At 41.2% G+C, this 27,852-nt stretch overlaps 1 protein-coding gene across 18 annotated transcripts; it reads right to left on the bottom strand.

Moving 5' to 3' along the window:
* Positions 1 to 15: 15 nt before the first annotated feature.
* Positions 16 to 27,852, bottom strand: Pcbp2 (poly(rC) binding protein 2). Of its 18 annotated transcripts, none has more exons than XM_036207883.1 (15): positions 27,780 to 27,852; positions 24,833 to 24,972; positions 24,207 to 24,230; positions 24,086 to 24,118; positions 23,635 to 23,751; positions 19,627 to 19,758; positions 15,507 to 15,635; positions 14,547 to 14,633; positions 12,669 to 12,761; positions 11,609 to 11,650; positions 10,382 to 10,454; positions 9,848 to 9,886; positions 8,893 to 8,948; positions 8,194 to 8,363; positions 16 to 577 (listed from the first exon to the last, which is right to left on the bottom strand). In XM_036207883.1, exons 2-15 carry the CDS (start codon positions 24,899 to 24,901, stop codon positions 541 to 543), a joined length of 1,101 nt encoding a protein of 366 aa, XP_036063776.1. In that variant the 5' UTR covers positions 24,902 to 24,972; positions 27,780 to 27,852; the 3' UTR covers positions 16 to 540. The 18 variants fall into 18 exon arrangements, with proteins under 18 accessions (XP_036063776.1, XP_036063777.1, XP_036063778.1 ...); XM_036207884.1 differs by having other exon boundaries at positions 8,893 to 8,945; XM_036207885.1 differs by having other exon boundaries at positions 14,547 to 14,621.

Raw genomic sequence — 27,852 nt, 5'->3', positions numbered from 1 at the left:
AAAAAAAACATGGAGTGGTAAAACAGAAGAAAATATCTTAATTCTATTGAAACCCAACCAGGGTTCTGTGAAGGTTTAAAGGTATAAAAATAACATCAAGACAGGAATAACACCCACATAAGTCACTGTGGCATCCAGTTTCTATTCACAAAGAAAAAGCTCCAGTCCATCTTTTAATTTTTTTTTTTTGAAAAATTCCTGACATTACAGAACTAAACTGAAATGTATTAATATTCCACTCTTACATTTCCATGACAAACAAAAATTCATGAGCCAAAAAAAACCCAAAAAAAAAAAAATGGAAAAAAGGGGAGAAGCTTATAAAACTAAATATGGATATCTCAGCATAACTGCTGAACAGAGAAAGGAATTAAAACGTTTTTAATTAAAAAATCATGAGTGGATGATAAAGTGTGTAGAAACTGAAAATTTACAAACTATTTAAAACCTGGAATCGCTGACTGTTCAGAAACTACACAGATGGATCATGGGTGGTGGTGAACAGCAGAAAGGGAGGATTATGGATGAATCTGCACTGTTCTAGCTGCTCCCCATGCCACCTGTCTCCGAGGAAAGCCTGTAAAACAGAAACAAGAGTAAGTCAGTTTACCCAGTTACACCAGAAGTTTACTAACAGGGCATTTCAAGGTTTCTTAAATTAACTAGTATTATCATCTGTTGTGTGTGTGAGTATATAATACCAGTACAACCAAACTTCCTGAGGCATTCTCAGGAGAGATTTAACAAAGCATGTCATGTTGGTGACAGTCTCTTCATGTTTTATACTTTGGAAATGGAAGTGTTTCTAGAGATACACCACTCCCCACAGTTGGGAGGACAAGAAGCTGCTGTTTTATGGTTTCCCTGACCTCCTTCAGACACAAATACAAGTCTGGGGAGAACATGAACCTTCAGAAAGTTAATACTATCATGTGTTTACAGCCTATATAGCTCTATCAACGTGAAGGAATTATTTTGTATTGGGAGCACATTTGAAGACATTACCTAAATTTAAATATTAACGGATGTTAAAGGGAGGAACCAACTATAGAAACGGCAGTGAAAAATTCAATTATTGTTTTCAAGCTCTCATTTCAGTACAGAAATGAACAAGAAAACAAGCAGCAGGCTTCAGTTCCTTAGCTCACTCTTCAAAACCAAAAGTCGTCTTACTGTGCCAAATTCTCCTTGTAACCATACCTAGCTACAGTGCCTTTACTGTTATAAATGGGTCATCTGGGTCCTGAGACCAATTAAACTTTGAGGGAAAGGCATCCAGTACATTTCACTGAAATTAGGTAGGCAGCAAAATACCTCATTTTGAAGATAACTAATGGTTTAGTCTCAGTTCCATATCATAAGCTTAACATCTTTTAAGAGAGAACTGACATGTATTTGTGGTGTTTGAGTTATCACTGTGTGCACTAATATATGTTCATAGAGGGAGGGGGTTCTCCCAATAACCAGAAAGGTCATCCTTCAATTAAACATTATGTTTTCTTTAAAGTCAGAAATGATTTCTCCGTCTACTTTACTACCCTGAATATGCCTAAACATTACAGAGGTGAGAACTCTGATGCTACGGAGTCAGGCCTGCTTAGTACATTCATAGGTGCAATTCAGCATGAAGGGAAATATTGCATTCTTTGAAAAAAGAGAACAGAATGGCAGTGGCTCATGCCTTTAATCCCAGCGCTCAGGAGGCAGAGCCAGGGAGATCTCTGTGAGTTCGAGGCCAGCCTGGTTTACAGAGCAAGATCAGGCCAGGCACCAATACTACACAGAGAAACCCTGTCTCAAAAGAACAAAAAGAAAAAGTAGTAGAGGGGCTAGAGATGGCTAAGTGTGTTCCCTGATCAAGCAGTGAGAAACTAGCTCCCAAGGAAACAAATGCCAGCCGTAATACCAGTGCTGGGGAGGTAGAGAGGAAGACACATCTGTGATGCTTTCTAGGTAGATAGTCTAGCCAAATCAGTGAGCCACAAGTTCAAAGATCTCATCTCAAAAAATAAATTGGAGAATAAGGAAAATAAACATGTCTTGGCCTCCATACACCTGCATACATGTCCACATGCATCCACATGATTTACACACACAAAACAGGAATACATGGGCTGTGGAGATGGCTCAGTGGATACAGTGTCATACAAGCATAAAAACCTGACTTGTTAAAACAGACACAGCAGACAGTCCAGTGCATCTCTATGTAGGCTCAGCACACCTACAGATGAGAACCAGAGAAAGAAAGAAGAATCCCTAGAAGGTGGAAAGTCAGCTCTCATCAACAATACCTTCTGAAACAGAGTGGAAGGCAATAATCTGCACCTGTCCACTATGGCACAAATGCACCTGCGCACACAAGGACGGACAGACGGAGACAGACAGACAGACACACACACACAGATTCTTGACAATCTCAAATCAAAATAGGATGACCCTGGGGTAAGGTAAACAAGGAGCTTCAGGGACTCAAGAGACGGCTCACAGGTAGAAGTGCTTGCTCCTCTTGCAGGGAACCTGAATTTGGTTCACAAATGTCGGGTACCCAAGTCCCATGAATATGACATTTTTCAGGCCTCTGAGACCCCTGCACACACATAGTGCACAGGCATACCCACATAAAACACTCATACAAATAAGTGAAAAACTAAGCTCTGAATGACAGTACTCAGTAGAAACAAAGGTTCAAAGGTAGTGGTTAGTTTAAATATAGTATGTTAACAAAAACAAAAACAAACCCACCATTCAGGGTGGTAGCACTGGGGCCATATAAACAGCTTAAGAACTGTCCACTATTCACTAGGAAGCCTAAGCAAAACTTTAAAGAGCAAGAAACAGTGAATGAGGCACAGAAGGAAAATCTGGACAGAAACACATCTGACTCATGGTAGTCAAGCCCCTTGAACATCTGGATTCCATCCCAGCAACTCTTTATCAGAGATATTTATTAAAGAGCCTTCCAGTAGTCCAGTGCTGGTGACACATGCCTTTAATCCCAGCACTTAGATGCAGGCAGATGTCTGTGAGCTCAAGGCCAGCCTGGTCTACAGAGTGTGAGCCAGTTCCAGGGGCTGTTACAGAGAAAAACCCTGTCTCAAAAAGAGGCCTCCTGGGCGGTGGTGGCACACGCCTTTAATCCCAGCACTTGGGAGGTAGAGGCAGGGGGATCTCTGTGAGTTCGAGGCCAGCCTGGGCTACCAAGTGAGTTCCAGGAAAGGCGCAAAGCTACCCAGAGAAACCCTGTCTCGAAAAACCAAAAAAAAAAAAAAAAAAAAAAGAGAGGCCTTCCAACAGACAAGATAAAGTAAAAAATGAAATCCCTATGGAGACAGTTAACAACAGCATGGTAAATTTCAACTAGAGAAATAGTTGAACCACAACACATAGGACATAGCTAACACCCAGACCCAGATCTGGGTTATGGTGAACACAAATGTGTAAGGCCAATCTGGAATAAAGCAGCACAATTACACTAGACACTGAGAGGTAATAAGCATGAGCAGCAATGTCTTTCCGATGTTATCGATGTTCAATTTTACTCTAAGGATGTTGGGAAAGATCAAATATGATTTCACTATATGAAATACGTTTCTCTTCCTTTTTGTTCTTTAGTGATAGAGAACAAACCCAGGGTCCAGCAAATATCCTACCACGGCCTATGCTGGAATCCTCAGCCCTAGCACATCATTTTTCTCTTTTGTGGAAAAGACCTGTAGCTCATTTTGATTAAAACAAAATAAAACAAGGGGCTGGAGAGATGGCTCAGAGGTTAAGAGTGCTGCTTGTTCTTCCAAAGGTCCTGAGTTCAATTCCCAGCAACCACATGGTGGCTCACAACCATCTGTAATAAGATCTGGTGCCCTCTTCTGGCCTGTGGGGATACACTGTATAATAAATAAATGAATCTTTAAAACAAAACGGTTGGAATTTACCTCTGGTAAACCACACCATAGGAGGTCTTGGGATCAAGTCCCAGTAAAAAAGGAGAGGGTAAACATCAGGAACTAAGCAGACCACTGTGTAAAAGCACAGCACAATTAGTCCTGGCTAATCACCTATGTCATGAAGTTTATATTCTCTTGGGGCTTCTTTTTCCAGATACAGAATCATTCAAATCCAAGCATATTATCCCTCACTCGTGATAGTGTTTATAATGAGAGAGAAGGGTAGGCAGGAAATAGAAGATAAACAAACTTGCCCATGAATTAGTTGAATTAGAATGACTATTCAACACACTCAGATGTTAGTCCTTCCTAATATCAGAAGGATATTTAATGAACCCATTAAAGAAATATAGACAAAAGCTACCTAACTTTTGACACTGACCATGGACCATTATGGGTACAGAAGTAAATTCTATGTATGCCTTTGAAATAACCACTCACCAGAGGAAAAGAGCTAGGTAAGGAAGGACACCCTTGTTACTGACTGATGTTATCAGTGTAAAGAAAGCTGTTCTAGACTAAAAGCTTCTGGGCAATCATGAAGACTCATCAGTACTGAAACTACTTTAGGACCTTCCTTCTATTTGGGAATATGGACAAAGGGTTACAAAATTCATGTGGGATACAAAAAGGCCCAAGTAGGCTGCACAAGCCATCCAAGCCTACAAGGCACAGATCACAAATTCCCACCCCTTCACCCGTCACATCACACGGTGAGCTATGGTTCTTACTGTGGCAACTTTATTATAACTAGAGACACAGATCTGGCCAAGAAGGCCAGCTGACAGCTTAACCATTAAATCATTTAAAGGTTTAAAAAAAAAAAAAAAAAAAAAAAAAAAGGAAAGGATTAACGGAGAAGCTTTTATTCATCAACACAGAGCCTAACACATTGTTTATATATTGCAAGGCAGAATAAAGCTACAAAAAAGTGTAACAGAGTGAGAGAGAGAAAGAACTGTGGCTCCAGATAAAGATTTCAATCAACAAGTCAGACTCTGAAACAGGCACTGGCTGTAAAGACCTAAACCTAAACAAGAATTACCCATCCCCACCCCCACCCAGTCATCCCCCAAAGTAGTAAAAAGAAAATGGTCACAAGCTCACAATAGTTTGGTTCTTATCAATGTTAACAAAGAAAAACAAAATGAACCAACATTTGACGAGGTGCCAAGATATGCACTCAGTAGGGAGAGAATCTCTGTTTCTCGCCTTTCAGTTTGTTAGTTACACATGGCACAGTAGAGGTGGTGGTGGTGGTAGCTGAAGCCCCGGAACCCTTAGCAGCAGACACAACATTTAGAGCCAGGAGAGGGATGGGTTTCATGCCAAGCAGACTGGAGACACAAGGGGCGGTCGGAAGAGGGTTGGGGAGGCTGGAGGGTGCGTCGGAAGTCCCCGCTGTGGCGAGCGAGGGGGTGGTGGTGGAGGAGGAAGAAGAAGAAGAAGGGGTGGAGGGTTGAGAGAGGTTGATGCTGAGGTGATCAGGGATCGTGACGGAGGCTGCCTGGGAGGAGGGTTTAGCGTTTTCTAAACTGTAACAGAGGAAAAAAGGAACAAAAAAAGGGTGGGTGGAAGGGAAGACCACAATAGGGACAAAGTACAGGACAAATCCGCTTCAGTTCTATCAGTAAGAGCCTTTGGCTGCCAACTAGGCAATCTAGTATCAATTACACTGAACTCTTTGTAGTCTGTGGCCCACCCTTTAAATAGTAGTACGTCACCTTCCCTCCCACATACATTGCTATTTAAAAACTGGTAAAGACCCAGCTGGCAAGACTGAGAAAAGGAATCGTATAGAGCACATACTTCCAGGTGTGACCTACTGACCCAACCCAGAAACCAGAATCAAGTGGCCAGGCCTGGTGGCACAGCTAACAATGGAGGCTGGGGGAAACCATCAGAAGGCCACGCCTGGCTGGGCTACATAGTGAGTTTAAGGGGCAACTTTAAGACCCTCTTTCAAAAGAAAAGACCAAGATGGCTGGGAATTACCTAACATACACAAAGAACTAAGTGTTTTTATTTAAAAAAAAAAAAAAAGACTAATTTCAAAGAGTTAACTTTGTAAACAAAAAAATCAAATTACTAGTTTTCAGTTTAAGTAAAGGAGCAATTATTCAACAATTATTTAAGAAATGTTACATTGCAGCTACTGAAAAAATTTCAAATAGGGTCTTCCTGTGTAGCCCAGATTGGAACTAGAGCCTCTTGTCTCAGCCTCCTCATTGCTAGGATTACTGATAAGAATCACCATGCATGCCTAAAAAGAGCATTTTTTCTGTAGTTATTAAATATTAAAGCCTATTTATATCTTCATAGCAAATGAACCCAAATATTACAATGGAAGGAGGCAGAGTCCAAAGCAGGTCACTGCCTAGGCTAACTTCAAAGAATGTAGCATTTTTATAAAAAAAAAAAAAAAAGCTAAAAACAAACATGGATAAGATTCAGGGAAACTTTTCTGGTGGAAATTGTCTCTTCATTTTAAATGATCATTCCTAGACTTTAAAGATGGAGAAACTCAAGTACTAACATCCTTTGTGTTTAAAAACAAAAATAATGACTGCCACATAGTCCGTATCTAAACCAGGATCAGATCTTTGCTGAGATGAGACAAACTCCCACATGGCCACTTCCAAGGGCAGGAAACCTCCTAACTCCATTCTGTCTAGTTTGTTCAGGGCCATTTCAGTCAGTAAGGAGTCATCACAGCAATGAGCCACAAAGACAAAGAACCTTATAGAGAAAGCTCGGCGGGCCTGCCAGAAATGTTTTGGAGGCAATGATGACAACAAATAAAATCAGTTGGGTTTTTTTTTTCATTCAAACTGAGCCAAGACAAGGTTAAATAAATAAATAAAATTTGTGCATGTCCTGGCACTGGTGAGGCAGAGGCAGATGGATCTCTGTGAGTTCGAGGCCAGCCTGGGCTACAGAGCAAGTTCCAGGAAAGGCGCAAAGCTACACAGAGAAACCCTGTCTCGAAAACCCCCCCCAAAAAAAAGTTCTGATCCAAATCCATAGTTCAGATAGTTTCACTCACCATTTTAAAACAATTCTGCAGTTACTTCAAGTAGTGAAGTTCTGCTTCCTTACAATGTAGACATGAATTTATTAAAGACACCAGTCAGAAAGGTCAAATTTAAAGTTGTAATTTGAACTATTTCATTCAAAGTAAGCTTACCCAAAGCAGAAGTTAACAATTTCTAGATTCCAAAAGCATTGTTTTTGCCATATAAAATTTCCCTCCAATGGGAATTAGAAACAAAAGTCTTTAACAGGGTCTATAAGATTACTACCATTTCACTCAACATAAAAACTCGGTGTGGTAGTAAGACAAAGTATGTATAGACATAGTTCTTCCCAATAGGAAGAACTGCAGTGGCTCAAGGGGAATTGACAATGTTTTCATCTAGGGTTGAAAACTCTGGTTGGTATAAATACATAGGCACATGTATAACATGAATATAGACTTCATATTCATGAATTCCTTTCTAGAGTACTAGATTCAAGAACTGATAATTTGAATGTGAAAGAGAATAAATACAAGACAGAGAAAGCCGTCTTCCCATAAAACGATAGACTAAGTCCCTTTGGAAATGGGCTATTAACAATATGACTGAGGCAGAGCTAAGGAAAGAAAACACCCAATAGGATGCTCATTTGACTACACACAATTGCCCCACAACTGAAAGTGCAGCAACAGGACCCATGAATAGGGAGATAAAAACATGCCTGCAGTATCTGGAGCCTGAGCTTCTTGTTTCCCCACAAATGATGGTACACACTTGTCACCTGAGAAATATGTTTGCAGAATAAATGGTAACAGCTACCTCCAAGAAGCTATTTATATGCCTCATTATCCCTAAAATTCAAGGTGCTTTGGACTCCAAGTCCATAAAAGAAATGACCTGTCTACATGATGTGTGAAACAAGTAAAATACAACATTACTGTGTTTCAGTGTATCTGTTATTGCTAGGGCACTGTCCTATTCAGCAAAAACATATACTGCCACCCTTTCCACTGTACAAAAAATCAAAAGCAAAAAGCAAGCAATCTATAAAACCCATCTGGCTATTTTTCTCTGCTAAAGACAGAAGCAGAGCTCAAGGGGAAAAAGGGGGGGGGTGTAACTCCTGCAATCTGTATCCACCTCAAGTAAACCCACTTATTTCTAGATGGCAACAACCTCCCTTCCTCACCACTGTGTTGGCACTAATGAAGCAAAAGATAGGTCTAACTTACCTGACATTGATTAGATACTGAGCCAGGCTAATGCTGGCAGCAGATCCAGTGATGGTGACCTGCCTATCAGTAGATCCTTCCACTGGGTTTGCAATTTTGATCTGCGCCCCAGACATCTGACGGATCTCATTGATTTTGGCGCCCTGACGCCCGATTATGCAGCCAATTAACTTGAGAAACAAACAACAAAAAAGCACACCAAATTAAGAGTTGAACAGGTACACACAAGTCTACATACCAACCAATTTCTACACTTTGTACCTAAAACTGCACTCTGTGATCTCCTGGTATACTTCAATTCCTGAACCAATCATGTGATTAACTACAAATTAAGGTCAACTCCAAGCCAATATCTCAGCCCAACCACTAGTTTGTTTCTTTCCCCTTAGTACTGCCTCCACTCCAAAGAAAACTAACCAGAACAATACTGATAATGAATCTAAGGAGATAGCCAGGAATAAACAAGTGTTGGGCCATCAAAATTCATGAATTCATACTGACATCATCCCTCCTCCTCCCAAAGCACAAAGTTAAATTGGATGCTCTTTTGGGGGAAACAGGTCTCTAGATGCTTTAAAAGAAAGGCAAATAATTTCTACAGGATATTAAGAGGTTCTGCATTTGAAAACTGTAATAGTTAATTCTATCAACTCTCTCTAGCAAGGTTTCCCTCAGAATTCTAACATACTTTATACTTACATCGTTTGGAATGGTGAGTTCATGAGAAGTAGTTTGAGCAGATGCATCCAAACCTGCTAAAAGACAGAAAAGAGCAAGAAAGTTTAATGCACAGAATTCAGAATCAGTGATTTGTACATTAAATAAGAGGAAATAAACTGGAAACACAGCATTGGCTGTTGGGGTTCATCACTAACTCTGAAGCCTCCAAGTAGGAAAGATGGGAGCGGGTACTGAAATAATGCTGGAAAGATTCTTCTATACAATCAGAAGAGCTGATTTCATGCCATTTCCTGCAAAGCCCAGACTAGCAGGTAGGGAGAAAACAAGGGGCAAAGAGTGTGGCATTCTTAAACAGGAGCAAACTCTAAACCCCAAAGCTTCTAGTCATCTGCCTTGTTCTGATTCAGATTACTGCTGTGTCCTGATTTTATTTCATCCAATGCTCACTAGGATCAGTGCCAATTTCATTACTGTCACCGGGTATCAGACTCTTGGCACATAGAGTTGCTTTTATTATACCTGTATCAGAGTAACACCCTCCACCTCTATGCTACCAAGCTAGACTTAAAGATCACATAGATAACATGGCAATCAGTTTGAAGGGAGTTTATTTCTCCAGATTTATTCTGTCTTTTGTTCTAATTGTTCTGGCTTTTATTTGGTTTTCCAAAGAAAAAAAGAAAAAGAAAAAAAAAATCCCATCATAAACACCCTACCCATCTATATGAACATCAGGCCATTCCAACTGGCTAACCCTTTTACAGTTCTAGTCCTGCTCTCAACTACATTTTTAGAAGGTGGTTGGCCAGATCCATCAAGGGACCCTCAGGGGCACCATGCCCACCCCTTTGCTCTCTCAGCTCCTCTCTGCCATATGCATGTTGCTGGTATGGTTCATGGGCAGTGAAACAAGACTCCCACCAGTTTATTAATATAACAGTAGAATACTACAGATTTTTTTTTTAATCATTACCCCAATAGCCTTTCACCTCTGGAGAGCTGGATTCAATGCCTGTTAAGATACAAGTGAAAATGAGTTTGGTGGTCTCATTCTAACCCTATCGGACAAGTTATTCCTTATACAGAAAAAAAAAAAAAGCCCCAAAACAAAACAAAAACAAAAATACACTATATAATTTGGAACAAATGGATTGTCTCTACCCAAGTCTTGTGAACACCTGGTGGAGAGAAAGGGGATGCTAATCAGATCAAGGTGGCCACTATCAGGAAGGGTTACTAGAAATATCAGCCTACCCCTTTCCTGACGAGCATCCCCAGACCTCACCCCAAATCTTCCAGGGCTTTTTATTCTTTTGTAATTAACTCACCCCAAATGAAAATCTTGTTAACAAACACATTACCTCCTTTAGCCATAGTAGATCAAGTTTATACCAGCAGATGCTGGATGACAATGAAGTTTGTTTTAAACACTTGTCAAGCTGAGACCTTGGGACTGGCCTCTATCTTGTACTACACCTTACAAAAATAAACACTAAGATATCCATACCACTGAATCCGGTGTTGCCATGGGTCATGGGAAAATGAGACTGTTGCATTGCCAACTGGTGCAGCTTGGTCAACTACAGGAAGGAAAACAGGAGAGACTAGCATTAAAAGGGTAACCTAGTCAGCACTTAAGCACATCCAGATGTGAAAATGTACACAGCTTCTGACTCCCAAAGTTGACTCTATTATTCCAACTGTAACATAGGATAAGATTGGGGCTTACAGTACAATCCAAAGGAAAGGCAGAGTATGATAGGTAAGGGTTAGAAATAGAAAGGATGTCAGTATACAAGAATGAATGCATTTGGGGTATATGAAAAAGAAAGCAGTAACACCATCCCAATGACCATTCCCTGTGGACTGTTTAATGAAGGTGTACGCAGCCATTGCCAAAGGTTCCCCAGGGACAAGCACAGACAGGCTAGATAAACAAACTGCAGTGGTGCTAGGGGAAACACACCATGCAGGGTCCACCAGAACTGGGAAAAGGGAAGGAGACGAGGGGGGCAGGGAGACTGCAAGGAGGAGAGAAGCTTAACAAGAAACCAAACTGGGCTTCATCCCCAACAAATATTTTCCCAACTATCTTATTTGTAATACACATAGATAACTGTCCTAGGTGGTAACAAAATAATCCCTCTTCCAGTCTACTTCACACCTCTCCTAGGGGCTACCACTGACCAAGAACCAAACTCAACTTTCCAAGTCTAATCTCAGCACCTGAAAGGATTTTTGTAAGGATCAAAGAAGCATGCAGAAAAAAATGTCATTGGACAAAAATCTAAATACCAGTACTTTTAAGTAGGAGGTTCTTAATAAAGTTTGAATTGAATTCCAACCATCAGTTTTCTAGCTTCCCTATGTAAATAACACCTCAATGACTTTTCTAATTTGTAACCTCAGACTAAGGAGTGCCTAAAGGCAAACCCAACCTCCCACTACCCCAATGGAAAGCACACTTTACTGACAGTTTGAACTGGCCCAAGATATTAATAGTGCAACATGGAACATTTCTTTTAGAGTAATCTGAAACATGGGAAAGAAACTAATAATCTGATCATTTCTAGGGGTTACAGTCAAAGGCAAACAAGTTGATCATGTGTGGTTCACCTTGTAACACTACAAATGTTCAAGACCCAACTTACTCCTGTCTACTAGGGAGAAAGGAGTCAAGACAATTCTGGATGGAGAGGGAGTTTTTCAAACAAGAAGTGAAATCAAAACTTACATCTGGCTGTGGAATGGCATACTGTCCTTGAATGGTATAGGCCTACAAAAGGAGGAAAACAATTCCTATTAAAAACCAATCACGGACAGCCACCCAGTGTGGTGGGGACGACAAGTTTTCAACTAGCCAGGAAGCCAGAGTTGAACTAGAGAAGGGGAGGCAGATTGAGGCAGTAGAGGGAATCTTACAAATGGTCAGACCTGAGCTGGCCTTCTTTGAACCCTAAATACAGTAACTTTATTCCAGGGATCCTCTTAAAAGGGTATACAAGTTTTCTTTGATTAAGGCAAAATACACATATCTGTTTTTTAACAAATGTATGGAAAATGAAATAAAAGCAATGACTCAACTGACCAATCCCTCCACCCCATGTGTTCAAGATAAATTGTGCTAATATGAATGATTTATATCTACACAAACCTGCACCACATGTATTCAAACATTGCCTAAGACCTTAAGTTCACTAGAAGCTAGCTAGGTCTCTAACACTAGGGATATGACCACAGAAGCACTTGGGGGGGAGGGACCAATTTGCTAGTCCTGTCTCCCCTCCCCCAACCTGCATAAAGGCACTTGCAGCTCCCACTATGCCCTCCTCCCCACACCATATCCTCCCAAAAGGGAGCAGGGTCTTTAAGGTAATGGGGAGGGGGAGGGAGGTCAAAGAGGAAAGGAAAAAAAGAAGGGATGGAAGGAAGGAGTGGCTGGTTACTTAAAAGAATGTGGAGTCTCTCACAGTCACAGTGGCCAGTACCCCCAAAAGCACATCCAGGTGGGGGTGGGAAGGTGAAAATGGGATGGGAGGAGTGGGAGAGGGAAAAGGGGGATTGAACAACAACCAAAAAAAAATTTAAAAAAAAAAAAAAAAAAAGGTTGGTGTTACCATCTGGTGGGCTACACGGCCTGTGTGAAATGAGGTGGGGAAGTCAGTCCAGGTCCCCGTGGACAGGTGGTGTCCACAGCACAAAAATCACCAGCGCCACTTGCCCCCCGTGTGTTGGCAGTCTCGGCTGAGGCGGAAGGATTGAATGAGCCTTGGAGACTGAACATCCCCTCTCACCTCTAGAGGTGGTCCCTCCAGGTCAGGGTTGAGGCACATGGACGGGGTGGTGTGGGGAAAGCTCGCACTGTCGCTGCCTGTGCTGTACCTGTCCTGTGGATAAATAGAGGGTTTCAGTCTCCAGGGCTGTCAATCCGGCACCTTGTCACCAGCATGAAATCACACCAAAAAAAAAAAAAAAAAAAAAAAAAAAAAAAAGTGTTTATTTTTTTTTCCCCTTAAAAGGGAGCTCACAACACAGATTTGAAACGAGCTGTAATCAGTGAATTTAAAAAAAAAGAAAAAAAAGGTTACCTAGTGGCAGATGACACTGCACAATTGGATTCTTTTCAGTAAGGTGAGGGGTGAGGAAACAGAGCTGATGCCAGGTCGTGGTCACTGTAGGACGAAGTTGAACCCTACAGAACCCACTTTGCCACAAAAGACAGAGGTCAATCTGTGGACACTGTATGAACTGGTCCATTTATAAAAAGGCCCTTGGGAATGACCCATGACAGGGCAACTCATGGAAAGAAGCTGCAAGCTTTTAGATGGCAGTTAACTGAGTAAGGGGAGGAAGGGAGGGAAGGAGAGAAAACAGAGGTTGAAAGGGAGGAGTGACGAGGAACAAAGAGGAGAAGGAAGGAGACACTGCAGTAGAGGATGGTGACACAGCCCTGGGGAACCTAGGGTTCCATGGGAAAAGGGAGAACTCTAGAGACTAACCCTTCTGGCTACAATGACTAAGCTGTTGCTTATCCTGCCCAACTATTTGTATTGAAAGCCCTGTGACAAACCTGTTTAAACAAAGCTAATATGAAAACAAAGTTCTAACACTTCAAGATAACACTGAAATATAACTACTTGTGAAAGCTCTCAGCAAAACATTAACTTGTTCACTTTTATTATTCAATAAAAATGTGAGATGGACTCCAAGTTGATACTTTCCCCTCTCAAATGGCTTTCAGACCAAATACAAATAAAATTTAATAGTTAAATATAGATGTTTTTAAATAGGACAGTCCCAAGTGGGAAAGGTACTTTAAGCAACGTACCTTCACCTGCCAAAATGAAGGTGACTATTTCAACCTGAATTCTAGTATTCTAAAAGCCTATTACTCAAAGTAAATACTAACCACCAAAATACACTAGTACCATGACATTATCAGTGGTCTTCTCACACAGCCCTAACTTTAGAATAAACCATGTGTCAAAGATAAATGGTTTATAAGTTGGTGAGGAAGATCTGGTGGTGTTCTCATACTTGAGCCCAGCATGCTCTCCCCATCCTATCCTTGTATGCTCCTCTTACTCCAGTTGATTTCGATTATGCCATGGGGTTTCACACCAGTGTTTATGAGGTTAAGAGTCTGAGGGATAACACACTGGAGTTTGGGGGTGAAAGGGTAGGAGTAGGGAGGGGAGGGGAAGGGGAGGGAAAGTTTGTAGGACACTCACAAATTCAGGACCCTACCACCCCATGCCATTGGAGACTACCATCCAGAATCTCCAGAGGTCCAACTTCTTTGCTATCTTTACTCAGACCTCTCACATCCCACACATACAAAAGCATGGATGGGAGGGTGATATAGGAAGAGATGACACTGAAGGAATTTAACTCTAACCCAAACCACCTTAAATTACCAAATCAATTACTCTTCTGAGTGTCTACAAAACTTCCACTGCCTGCTTTAAAAAAAAAAAAAAAAAAGAGTCTTGGCATTCAAAATTTTCTCCAGTACAAAGAGGGAAAAAAAAAGAAAAAAAAAGCAAATCAAACTATGGCCAAAAGTACAGGTTTTTAGCAAGCATGCAAAGTAGCTCGGTGTGCTGCTGGCAAAATAGATATTTAAAATATAATCTTTGTTCATTCTAGCCCACCAATAAGAATTCTCTTACCTGACCACCTGCAAAGATGACTGGAGAACTCGAGGGCTTGGGCCGGTACGGGATGGTCACGCCCTTCGGGGGGGACTGGGAGAGAGTCAGAGGGGAAAAAAACAAAAAGAGATAAGGTTTCAAAGCTGCTTCAGCTGTGTGGCTATAGCACACACAGGTCAGTTAAATAAAAAATATTTCCATCCCCTCGATTATAAGTTGTACATGATTAGACATAATCTCAAATATCTAATATTATTAGTCTTTAAAGCAACAAAAAACCTTTATGAATTATGGCTCATACTAATTCTCTCCAAAGATGTCCTGACATAATTTTAGTCATGATTTCCACACTTGTAAATAAATTTCACTCACACACAATCTGTAGATATACTTTAGCTGATAATTTTTAGGACCTCACATTTTTTGTATAAATAATAAAACCAAAGTTTGATATGAAATTTCCAAATGTTATATATGGTTCAAAGACACAAGCAAGATCATTTTCCTTTCTGATTTAACTCCATGTAACTCAAAACAAATTTAATTTCCCTTAATTTCTATTTTTTTTGCAACAGAATATATAGCAGGACTTTATAATTCACTCAGACACACCACCATTGATACTTTTTCTATGATACATAGCTATTGTTTTGACTATGTCCTGTTTCAAAATGAAAAATAAAAGAACGTGTCAATGTCAAGCAATTCAAAGGGTCAGTTAGCGTTTCAGAAACCCAAATTCCTTGTAGTCTATCTTACCCTACTCATGATACTAGAATTGTCCCAAACCACAAGACTACTTTATAGATCCTGTTTTTGCTCAGAAAAGTCAAAACTTGGAAAGTGTGAACTCAAGAGAACTTCTTACCCACCCCCACTGATAGCCCATCAGCTTTACCTAATTCTAGTCTCACTAAATTGAGATCACTTCCTGTCCCCAGAATCAGCCCCACCTCCAGCATGAGCCTGAGGGCTTACCTCCAACATGACTACGCAGATCTGTTTGACACACTCAATGATGGATTGCGGAATGCCAGCAATAGTGATTGCCCGCTCAGTTGAGTTGGGGAGCATATCCCCTGCCACCTGGACCTGAGCCCCTGTACTCTTTAAGGTAAAAGGAAATTAAAAATCAGAGAAAAACTATGTTCTTAAAATCTTCACAACAGCAACTTTAGAATGTGATGTTCAATGGATACTTATTAACCCCCTTTCTTTCTCTTTTCCCATTCTTCCCTTATTCCAGACACAACTGCTTACTAAAGTTAAAAATAAATTACCCCTGAAAGACAAGAATAAAACTGAGTAATGACCTACATTTAACTTGCACTCAGGAAAAAGTCCCTTTGAAACAATTTCCTCTTACCTAATAATGACAGCTTTGTAGGCCAAACAAAATCCTCACAAATACATTCACCTTTCATATTCTTATTGAACAAATATTTTCATCAATCCTATTCTGTGTCAGGCACCATTCCAAGTATTTAAAATATATCATCAAAACAAAACCTCAAACTGGCTGCTCATACCTGTCTCTGAAGATAAAACAGAAGAACCATCTGACATGTTTGTGGCCAGCCTGGGATACAGCAAGACACTAAAAAAACTTAAACCAAAACCACTTCCCATGACCTACAAAAACACATGCCTCTGCAACTAAAATTCCTAACCATCCTGTATAAAGACTCAAAAAATTCCAACTAGTTTCCCTTTTGGAACTATTTAGTAACATTTCATTTAGACATGAAAAAACTTCATGAAAAGTTGATAAAGAAGCCAGGTGGGAACTAGAGAGATGGCTTAGAGATTGAGAGCACTGTCTGCTCTTCTACTGGAACCGGGTTCAAGTCCTAGCACCCACATGGCAACTCACAACTGTCTGTAACTCCACTCTAAGGAATCTGGCTCCCTCATTCAGATATACCTTCAGGCCAATACATAAAATTATTGGGGGGGGGGATTTAAAAAAAAGCCAGATGTTGGTGGTATACTCCTTTAATCCCAGTACTTGGGAGGCAGAGGTACACAGATCTCTGAATTCAAGACCAGACTGATCTACAGAGTTTCAGCAGAGCCAATTACACACAGAAATTCTGTCTCAAGAGCACCCCCCACCAACAAAAAGAAAGAAAAAGTTGATAAAGAAATGGGAAATATAGACTGTTTAAAAGAAAAAAAAGGAAAAGGCCAGCAAGACAGCTCAGGAGGCAAAATTGCCTGCTGCCAACGAAGCCTAACAACCTAAAATCAATCCTACTCACTTGGTAGAAAAAGAGAACCAAGACGAACAAGTTGTCCTCTAAAAGCACACATGAAGATATTCAAACACAAATGGATAAAATGTGATTTAAAAATTGTTTTAGCCAGGTATAGCTGTGTACACCTTTAGTACTAGCAGAGGCAGGTGAATCTGACTTCAAGACCAGCCTGAGGCCAGGCAGTGGTAGCGGCTCACACCTTTAATCCCAGCACTCGGGAGGCCAGCCTGGTCTACAGAGTGAGAAACCCTTGGGGGGGGGGGGGGGGGAGAAAGAAAAAAAAAAAACAAACCAAGACCAGCATGGGGGCTGGAGAGATAGCGCAGAGGTTAAGAGCACTGACTGTTCTAGCAGAGGTCCTGAGTTCAATTCCCAGCAACCACATGGTGGCTCACAACCATCTGTAATGAGATTTGGCACCCTATTCTGCATACATAATAAATAAATAAATTAAAAAAAAAAAAAAAAAAAAAAAGACCAGCCTGGTCTACAGAGTGAGTTCCAAGACAGCCAGAGATACACGTAAGACCTAGACTGGAAAACTCTATTATTGTTTTAAGGGGCTAGAAAAAATGGCTGAATGGTTAGGAGCATCTATTGCTCTTTCTGAGGACCTGGATTCAGTTCTCATCACCATGTCAGTCACAACCATCTGTAACTCCATTTAAGGAGACTCTACTCTCTTCTGAATTCCGCTGACAATTGTCACATATGTGGTGCACATACATACATGCAAGCAAAAACCTCATACTTATGAATCTTTTTTCATTATTATTATTTCATGACTAGAGAAATGGCTCTGCTGTTTACAGCTTCTATTGTTCTTACAGATAATCTGAACTCAGTTCCTAGCACCCATATCAGTCTATTCACAACCACCTGAAACTAACTCCAGCCCCAGGGAATCCAGAACTGTCTTCTAGGCTACAGGGCACCTGCACTTTCATGCAAATAGTCATACAGAGACGTATACACATAATTAAAATAAGTCTACAACCCAGACTCAGTGGATTATGACTTTAATCCCAACACTCAGGAGGCAGAAGCAGGAAGGTCTAAATTCGAGGTCAGCCTTGTCTACAGAGTTCCAGGAACACTGCCTCAAAAAAATAAATAATAAATAAATAAATAAATCTATATTTAAAAAAGAAGTTTAATGGTTCAGTAGGTAAAGGCAATTGCCACAAAATCTACCAACCTATCCCAGTGAACCCACAGGGCAGAATAAAAGAACTGAGACCTCACCTCATGTCCTCTGACCAATATGCTTGCATGCGAACTTATGTACTAAATACAAGTAATGGGGTGGGGGGAAGCCTAAGGAAAATGGCTCAGTCTATAAAAGTGCTTTCAAGCACAAAACGAAGAAATGCTGGGCAGTGGTGGCACACTCCTTAATACCAGCACCAGGGAGGCAGTGGCAGACAGATCTCCTTGAGTTCAAAGCTAGATTAAGTTCCAGGACAGCCAGGGATATACAGAGAAGCACTGTCTCAAAACTCCCTCCCCACCACACACACACACACACACACACACACACACACACACACACACACACACAAAAAAAACCCAAAAATTAAAATGGTAACTATGTGCAAAAAGTTAGAAATTCTAATTAACACTCTCATATTCTGACTCATTACTGAACCAGGTAAAGGCTGTATGTAGTCCAAGGTACTTGGGAAGCTGAGGCAAGATTACTAGTAAATTTAGAAGTTCCAGGCTAGTAACATAAGTTACTATGTTAAAAAATGGGGGTGCCAGCTGATGGTGGCACATGACTTTAATACCAGCACTCAGCAAGTAGAGGCAGGAGGATCTCTGTGAGTCTGAGGCCAGCCTGGTCTACAGAGTGAGTTCCAGGACAGGCTTCAAAACTACACAGAGAAACCCTGTCTTGAAAAAAACAAAACAAAGAAATAAGGAGAGTAGCTCAATTGGACAATATCCACCTAGAATTTGTGAGGCCCTGTGTATCTATCTACCTTGAACACCACAAAAGTGAAATGTAAGAATTACGTTTTCTAAAAACATTATCACAAAAAAAAAAAATTATCACATACAGTCCTCATGGACTGATAATCATGATGGGGGAATCAGTATCAGGGATTAAACCTAGGGCCAGACATGATAAGCAACTACTACTGTACCACTAGACCCAAATCTAAACACCCCTTCTTAGTCCCACTTTTTTTTTTAATATTTATTTATTATGTTTGCAGTGTTCTATTTGAATGTATCCCTGCAGGTCAGAAGAGGGCGCCAGATCTCATTACAGATGGTTGTGAGCCACCATGTGGTTCCTGGGAATTGAACTCAGGACCTCTGGGAGAGCAGTCAGTGCTCTGAACCTCTGAGCCATCTCTCCAACCCCACTTTTTTTTTTTTTTTTTTTTTTTTTTAAACATGTATCCCAGGCTGGCCTGGAACTTAATATGTTGATCAAGCTGACTTCAAGCAGACCCTTCTGCCTCTGATTCCCAAATGCTGGGATTAAAAGGCAAGCACCATCATACTTGGTTCTATTTTGTATATTTTAGATAGTCTCTTCTAAATTGCCCCAGTAAGCTGGCCTTGGATTTACAGCAAAGATAAGACCTGAACTTGCAGTCTCCTATGTAGCCTAGATTACAGACCTGAACCACCACCAAGCCCAGCTTAAATCTTCATATCAAATGCTAACTTTTTCTAGTTATAACATAATCTGGTATAGGTATGATGATGCACCCATTCAGGAGACAGAAGCTGGAGGCTCTTATAGATATCCTTGTCTAAATAGGCAAAACAAGGCTTAAAAAAAAAAAAAAAAAGTTAACAGACATGGGGGGGGTAACACTAACCTCTCTTATTTCCTTGATCTTGCAACCCCCTTTTCCAATGAGAGACCCACATTGACTAGCAGGGACCACCAGCCGTAAGGTAACTGGGGGTCTACTGGCAGCTGTGCTATTGGTCATAGAGCTGCTTATGTCCTGTAAAAAAAAAAAAAGAAAAGAAAATTGCTCAGAACACCAAAAAGATAAATAAGCATATAAATACAGTTGAGAGTAAGGACATACACATGTATCATAACTAAGTGGAGATCACAATTTCTGAGCCCAATGTGGTAGCACTGCCTATAATCCAGCACTCAGAAAGAAAAGGTAAGTAAAAGCCAGAGTTACAGGCCAGTAGGAGACCATGTTCACCCATCCTTCCAAATCAAACAGGACTGAGGAACTTGTCATTGGTATAATGCTTAACCTGGTATGGATCCCTTGCAGCAACACAAAACAGAAAAAGAACTGCAGAAGCAACCATAACCCTATTTTAATTCACCACAAAGGTAAAGAGAAAAGCAACACTTTTAACAAGCCAAGCTGTCCTTCCTTCCATTAGGATTACAAATGTAACTTAGTGGGAAATTATCTGTCTAGCATGCATGAAATCAAAGGGACTGGGACGATGGCTCACTAGTAAAGAAAGCTTGCTGTAGGAACAATAAGGACCCGAATCAGTTCAGATCCCCAGCACCCACATAAAATACTGGGTATGGCTGTGCATGCCTGTAATCCCACCACTGGGTATTGAAACAGAAGTATCCAAGAAACTGGAAAGCTGACAGGATTCTAGTTCAGTGAGAGACCATATATCAAAGCTGTAAGGAAGAATGCTAGAAGAGAATCTGATGTCCTTTCTTTGGCCCCACAGCGTGCACAATCACACTCACATGCATATACATATACCCAAAAGGCAAGAGGGAGAAACTGTCAAAATTAAATCATATATGAATACATGAAATAATGCAACCACATTCAAACTGAATGTCCTCTTACAAAATCAATACTAGAAAGTTAAAATGAGTTAAGTTCTGTATTTTGTTTTTTTCAGAGCTATCCTATATGCTTACCAAACACTCTGCCATGGGGTATACCCAATCTCAGATTTCAACTTCTCCCACAGCCATTTTATTCATTGAAAATATAAATATAAAGCACTATAAAAACAATGAAACGGCCAGGCAGTGGTGGCGCATGCCTTTAATCCCAGCACTCGGGAGGCAGAGCCAGGTGGATCTCTGTGAGTTAGAGGCCAGCCTGGGCTACCAAGTAAGTTCCAGGACAGGCAGGGCTATTATACAGAGAAAAAACTGTCTCAAAAACACAAAAAAAGAACCTGTCCATAATAAGCACTGTCTCAAAAAACCAAAAAAACCAAAAAACAAAAAAAACAAAAAAAAAAAAAAAAGAAGGAAAAACAATGAAACAAAGTACTTTATCTAAAATGCTTTGAAATGGCATTTGGGGGTTGGCAAGAGACCAATTATAGGAGTCGTCCATACTTTGCCAGGCATTGTAGTGCAGGCCTTTAATCTCAGCGCTGGGGAACAGAGGCAGGCGGATCTCTGAGTTTGAGGCCAGCCTGGTCTACAGAGCAAGTTCCAGGACAGCCAGGGCTGTTACACAGAGAAAAAACTCTGTCTAAAAAACACAAGAACCTGTCCATAATAAGCACGGTTCTTTGGTTCTACTCAAGCAAACAAATCAAAACAAAAGCCCTGTATTGATCAAAGGCTTCCCAATACACTGTATTATCTACACACACAGGATTATCTATTGTTATCACCTTTAGTTTACAGTGAGTGTGTATGTGTAGGTCAGAGAACAGGTTGTGGAAATTGGTTCTCTCCTTCCACAATGTGGGTCCCAGGGACTAAACCAATACTACCAGGAGTGGGGGCAAGTGCCTTTACCTGCTGAGGCAGCTCACCAACCCCCCCCAAATTAATTTATTCACTTTTTTTTTCAGAGCTGAGGATCGAACCCAGGGCCTTGCACTTGCTAGGCTAGCACTCTACCACTGGTTAAATCCCCAACCCCTATTCACTTTTAAAAATACTTTTTGAGACAGTTTCTGTGTGTAGCCCTGGCTGTCCTGGAACTCACTCTGAGGCTGGCCTCGAACTCAAGAGATTCGCCTACTTCTGCCTCCTGTGCTGGGATTAATGGCGCATCACCACCACCTAGCTTCAAAATTTCTATAAATAAAAACAGGGTCTCACTATGTAGTCCAGGCTGGCCTAGAACTCACTATGTACATGAAGCAATTTAGCTTTCTGATGAAATCAGTGAGTTAAGACACTTATCAGGGGCTCTAAATCTCAGGGGTTACTGGCTGCTCTTCCAGAGGTCCCGAGTTCAATTCCCAGCAACTACACAATGACTCAAAACCATCTACAATAGAATCTGATCTCTCTTCTAGCATGCAAGTATACATGCAGAGCACTAATGCATAAAATATAATTTTTTAAAAAGGCACTTCTCTGTTTAATCTACATGTACCAATGAAGTGTATATATTGCTAATTTTTATACAAGCCTATGAAGTCAAGAATCTTTTTTTTTTCCTCAAATATTAAGCCAGAGCTTGGTCACTGGTCACCACTCCAAGGTAAGAGCCTATTACTTTAAGAATAATAGCACGGGTAGTGGTGGCGCACGCCTTTAATCCCAGCACTCGGGATCTTTGTGAGTTCCAGGCCAGCCTGGGCTACCAAGTGAGTTCCAGGAAAAGCGCAAAGCTACAGAGAAACCCTGTCTCGAAAAACAAACAAACAAACAAAAAGAATGATAGCACATTTTTTTTCATTTTTTTTTTTTTTTTTATTTTTATTTTCCAGAGCTGAGGACTGAACCCTGGGCTTTGTGCCTGCTAGGCAAGCACTCTACCACTGAGCTAAATCCCCAACCAGGAATAATAGCATGTATTTTTAAACATTCTTTTAAGCTGCCAATTCTGGAGTAACAGAGCAGGGTGCTGCAGTTCAAAATATAACATTTCTAACCTGGGCAAGGGTAAGATTTCAAGGAGCATTAAGTACCAACCACACAGCACTCTTCTGCCTATGGTATCAAATGGGCAATGAAGCGGCCAAGGAGAAGGAGGGTAAAGCTGACACATGTCCTAGGATAGGAGCTGTTCAGCCCGAGGGTTGGTAAGGAAAAAGAACTTCCTTCTAACAAAATCAGTAATCCTTATTTTGCTTTTAGAAACCTAGGGCTTGGCCAGGCAGCGGTGGTGCACACCTTTAACCCAGCACACAGGAGGCAGAGCCAAGTGGGTCTCTGTGAGTTCAAGGCCAGCCTGGTCTACAGAGTGAGATCCAGGACAGGCACCAAAACTACTCGGTGAAACCCTGTCTCGAAAAACCAAGGGGGAAAAAAAAAGAAACCTAGGGCTTTACCTCAAACTTTTAATACAATATTAACTGTATCTGCCTGTTTAAAATCAAAATGTACCAGTGTTTGGCAGGACCCTAATAAAAACCACATTAAGTTCATTCAGCTGTAAAACCATCAAGGAAGCAAAGGCACACCTTCAATTAGTGGGAAAATTCTAAATGACACAGGGGGAAAGGGTGATACACACTTCTATATAATCCCAATACTCAGGAAGGTGACTCAGTGCTGAACGGCCTCTTGGCCACTGGTAGTGCCAGATTTACAAAATTAGACACTTATCTCAATAAATAAAAATACCAAAATAAAATCCTCCAAAGGGGGAGGGAGGCTGGAGAGATGGCTCAGCAGTTAAGAGCACTGGCTACTCTTCCAGAGGACCCCGGTTCAATTCCCAGAGCCCACATTGACAGCTCACACCTTATCTGTAACTCCAGCTACAAGGCTTCCGATACCCTCACACAAACGTAAACTTGGGCAAAACATCAATGAACATAGAAAAATAAATAAATTATACATTAAAAAAAAAAGGCAGTGGCTGAGGGTATAGCTCAATTATTTAACTCTTGACCTTGGTTTTGTTTTACGTCTGGTATGGGGCAGGAGAGGCAATCCTAAAAGAACAACAAACCTCTTCCAGTTTGTCAATGATCATAGCAAAGGCTTTGAAGATGGCATTAGTCGGTCCAGCCAAAGTGATAATTCTCTCAGGACAATTCCCTTCTGAGATGTTGATACGTGCACCACTCTGGATAAATAAAAGAAAGAAAGAAAAAAACACAAGTAGTAGTTTTAATAGATAAAAAGAACTCAAGTTGTACAGGCTAGCCTGTCCTAGATAACAACGGCAAGAAGCTGCCTACATAAAAGAGAATTTGAAATACTGCTCCACTTGTCCTCCAACAACTCACTGTATCTTCTGTTTTGGGGACTTTTCACAAAACTCCTTTCCTATCATACTATTTGTCATTACAAATTAACCAGAAAATGTTTCCCCCTTTGAGCTCTACCCTGCTTCTCTCATACAGCACTTTTTCAGGGCTTTCCAAGGTTAGCAAATCCCAATGTTCCTTTTAACTTACCTCCTCGCGCATCTTCTTAACAGATTCTCCTTTCTGTAAGAGGAAAAGTCAAGCATGAGCTCCAACTATTTCAGCCCAGACTGACTAAATAGTAATTAGTGTTGACATGAAACACTCTTACCTTTCCAATGATACTGCCAACTTCCTGCAATGAAGAAAACTAAGTATTGGTAACAGGAAATTCAGTGTTCATCAATATGAAAAGAAAATTCTAAGCTGACCAACCGCTATGTTAATTACCAACCCAAAGAAATAAAAAGATCTTAAGATTCATGGGGAGAGGCGCTTATTCATTTCCTTGCACAAAATTTCATACTGAAGCTACCCAAGAATTGAGAATTATCAGTGATTAAATACCATACCTGTGTAATATGCAAAATAAGGCCTGAGGATATAAATCAATGGTAGTATTTAACTAGATGTCCTCAGTTTAATCTCCCATACCACCAAAATAAAAAACAAAACCAAATCTTCCTTCCTGAAATTATAGGCTACAACAACATACATCAGAATGTTTTACCAGCCAGCAAGGACTGTTTTTTGGCTTCAACTGCTTGTTAAGTCTCTCTTGTTCACTGAGGCTTCCTAGTAAAAGCTGTCCATTTTTTTCACCACACTCCATTAGAGAAGAGTGCTAAAGCCAGATGTCCCACAGTGCTAATCTGACGAGCTCCAAGATGCTTGTCTGCTTTTCCTGGCCCCTCCAGTAGCAGCTACTATGACCCAATTTTCCAAGCTGGTGCATACCTTTCCGTGCATAAGCAGCCTGATGGTGAGAGTGACATTTAATCCACCTTCAATCACACCGGTGTCCATGTCTAGTAGTTACAGGGAGCTGGACTTTGAGTGGTCAAGTCTTTGGTCACTGGTGGGAGTGAAAGCCAAAACTGAAATGTAAGAATGTCCAAAATAAGAAGGGGGGAGGAATAAAAAGTAATTCTTTTCCAGTTATTTTCACTTTGACATTTCCACTTTTATCTAACTGACTCTTCCTTTTTCCTTAAGTGTTAGCCTATCAGACTTGTAAACACATCCAGCACAACTGCATAACACAGATCAGGTTTTGTTTCCAGTTTGCTCATTAATGGTAGGGTTTTCACTGATGATTAGGATGAGAAAGATTACTTCCTTTCTCTGGCAATGGTTCTAAGGGAACTGCTTAAGTGCACGAAGTTGTACTTCAGCTAAGTATGTTTTGAAACGGATTCAAGAACAGCTGGACAAACTTTACTACTGTGAGAACAAATTCAACTTGCTTCCTACTGGGCAGCAGTTGGAAGTGAAGGTAGAATATATATGTAAATTTTCTTAGTGTTGATAATTTCTAAATCTCAAATGTTCATGGATGATGCCAAATGATTTTAAAATTATTTCATTCAGATCTGTGCATGGTGGTACATTACTATATAATCTCAGCACTTTGAGGTTCTGACAAGATTGTTGTAAATTCAAGGCCACCTTGAGCAAGGTATTGAGAGCCAAGTCAGCTGCCAGGACTACACATTGGGACAGTCACAAAATAACAAGGAAAATAATTTAGTACAGGAGTCTCACTGAAAAACAGCATTATACAAGATACATTCCACAACTGATGGGATTCCATATTCCTCCTTTGAAATTTGATTCTGCACATCTCAACTCTTTATTCTTTCTCTCTAATCAATTTGAGAAATGTTCCTTGTCCTTGAATGTTAACTTTGAAACTCTGACTACCACACACTTTTTTTTTTTTTTTTTTTTTTTTTTTAAGACAGGGTGTCTCTGTGTAGCTTTGGAGCCTGTCCTGGATCTCACTCTGTAGACCAGGCTGGCCTCAAACTCACAAAGATCCACCTGGCTCTGCCTCCTGAGTGCTGGGATTAAAGTCGTTCAGACTCACACACTTCCAAAATCTTTTAAAACTCAAATTTTCTTTCAAATACAACAATAAAAATGAAACTGATAGTCAAATTTTACTTCATATTTGCTTTCAAGAAGCAGTGTTTAATCCCAGCACTTGGGAGGCAGTGGCAAGCGGATCTCTGTGAGTTCGAGGCCAGCCTGGGCTACCAAGTGAGTGCCAGGAAAGGCGCAAAGTTACACAGAGAAACCCTGTCTCGAAAAACCGGAAAAAAAAAAAAAAAAAAAAAAAATCAGTGACAGATTACCAGGATGGCCTGTGTACTCATCCTCTAAAACAACTCTGAAAATTTGGATTTGATGTTTTTGCCTTTAATAACCTTCTCATTTAGTACCAAACACTAATAGTTTCAAAAGTCTCAAGTTTTCAATAGTCCTGAAATTTCTCCAATAGCATGTCATGTATTCATCCCTTCAAATCAATACCTATGATTTCTCTTAATTTTGTCCCTTCAAAACACCAGTTTTCACTTTGTTGTGTATATACAATCCCCCATGATCTTAAGTTTTTTGTTGGTGTTTTTTTTTTTTTCAGACAGGTTCGCACTATGTAGCTCAAGCCCGAATGAACTGTCTATTAACACCAGGTTGGCCTCCAAAACTCGAAGACCCATCTGCCTCTGCATCTCAAGTCCTAAACATTTTTAAAGCACTTTAAAAAGTAGCTGTCATACCACTCAGTACATGCTAAGTGTCTTCTGGTTACTTCAGGATGTAACTGATTATATAAATGCATCCCAAAGCACAGCAGTCCCCTACTCCCAGTTACTTGCTGTCAAAAATCTCACAAATCAACATCTCATTTATGGAAAGACAATGCTTACCGATTAGGACTGTAAGACTAATTTCCCCCTCAAATATACGGTATAAAACTGGTAGCTTTAATCCCGTATCACTATTCAAATGTATTAATCATTTTTCAAATACAGTAATAGAAGTTCAAAGGGGCAAGAAAACAGAAAACCTATCTACAAAATCATTTAAGTAAAACACGAAGATGCATTTTTTTTTTTTTTAAACTCCAAGCCCTCTAATCCGAGAAACCTCTGTCTCTTCCTCTCCTGAGTAGGTCAAGCTAAGTGTACCCCATCCCGGGAATCCAGCTGCTAATCCTGCAGTCAATTACCCCTCTATAAATAGCTCGGTCTGGTTTATAGCGGCAGGCATTTTGTAATTTCAAAATTCGTTACCCGAGAGAACGTCAGAGTACCTCGGTAACTGGGAGTCCGCCTACCCTTTAACTCTGCAGCCCCCCACTCCCCGCCCCCGCCCCGGTCATCCAAGCATTTCCCACTTAAAGAAGGAAAAATAAGCCCCCCCTTCCCTTGACTAGAAGGGGGAGGAAATAAACGGTCCGGTCAGGGGGGGGCGCTGCGACCCAGGGGGAGGGGCCGGGCAAGTAGCGCCTCCTCGTGTGGCTGCGCCAGCGCCTGACCCCCGCGGGGAGCCGCGCTCACCCGCCCGGCCAGCGAGCCGGCCATCGCCTCCCCCACCCCCCTCAACCAACAAATCCGCCGCCGCCCCCCCTGCCGCGCGCGCGCCCTCCCTGACTCCTGCGCAGCCGCCACCGGGAAAAGGCGGGGGGGAGGGGGGCAGGCTTTGCGCGAGGCCTACTAGGCCGCGCCAGAGCCAGGGCCTCGCGTGAATGGACGGCCAGGAAGAGAGAAGTAGTGGACGCTCAAGCGGGACTACGAAAGGCCGAGGCTCCAGACTACGACCGGAGTGCTCCAAGAAAGATGACATGAGTGGAAACAGAAGCTACGGTCGGGGACGGAGGAGAAATTTTTAAGCTTACCTGGAGGCGCGAGTCGACTGAGGGGAAAAGGGGAGCGGGCGGGAAGGGGAAGGGCGGGAGGCCGGGGGCGGAA

This window comes from Onychomys torridus, chromosome 16 (assembly GCF_903995425.1).
Source record: "Onychomys torridus chromosome 16, mOncTor1.1, whole genome shotgun sequence".
NCBI lineage: Eukaryota > Metazoa > Chordata > Mammalia > Rodentia > Cricetidae > Onychomys > Onychomys torridus.
This window is presented reverse-complemented; position numbering and strand designations above follow the sequence as displayed.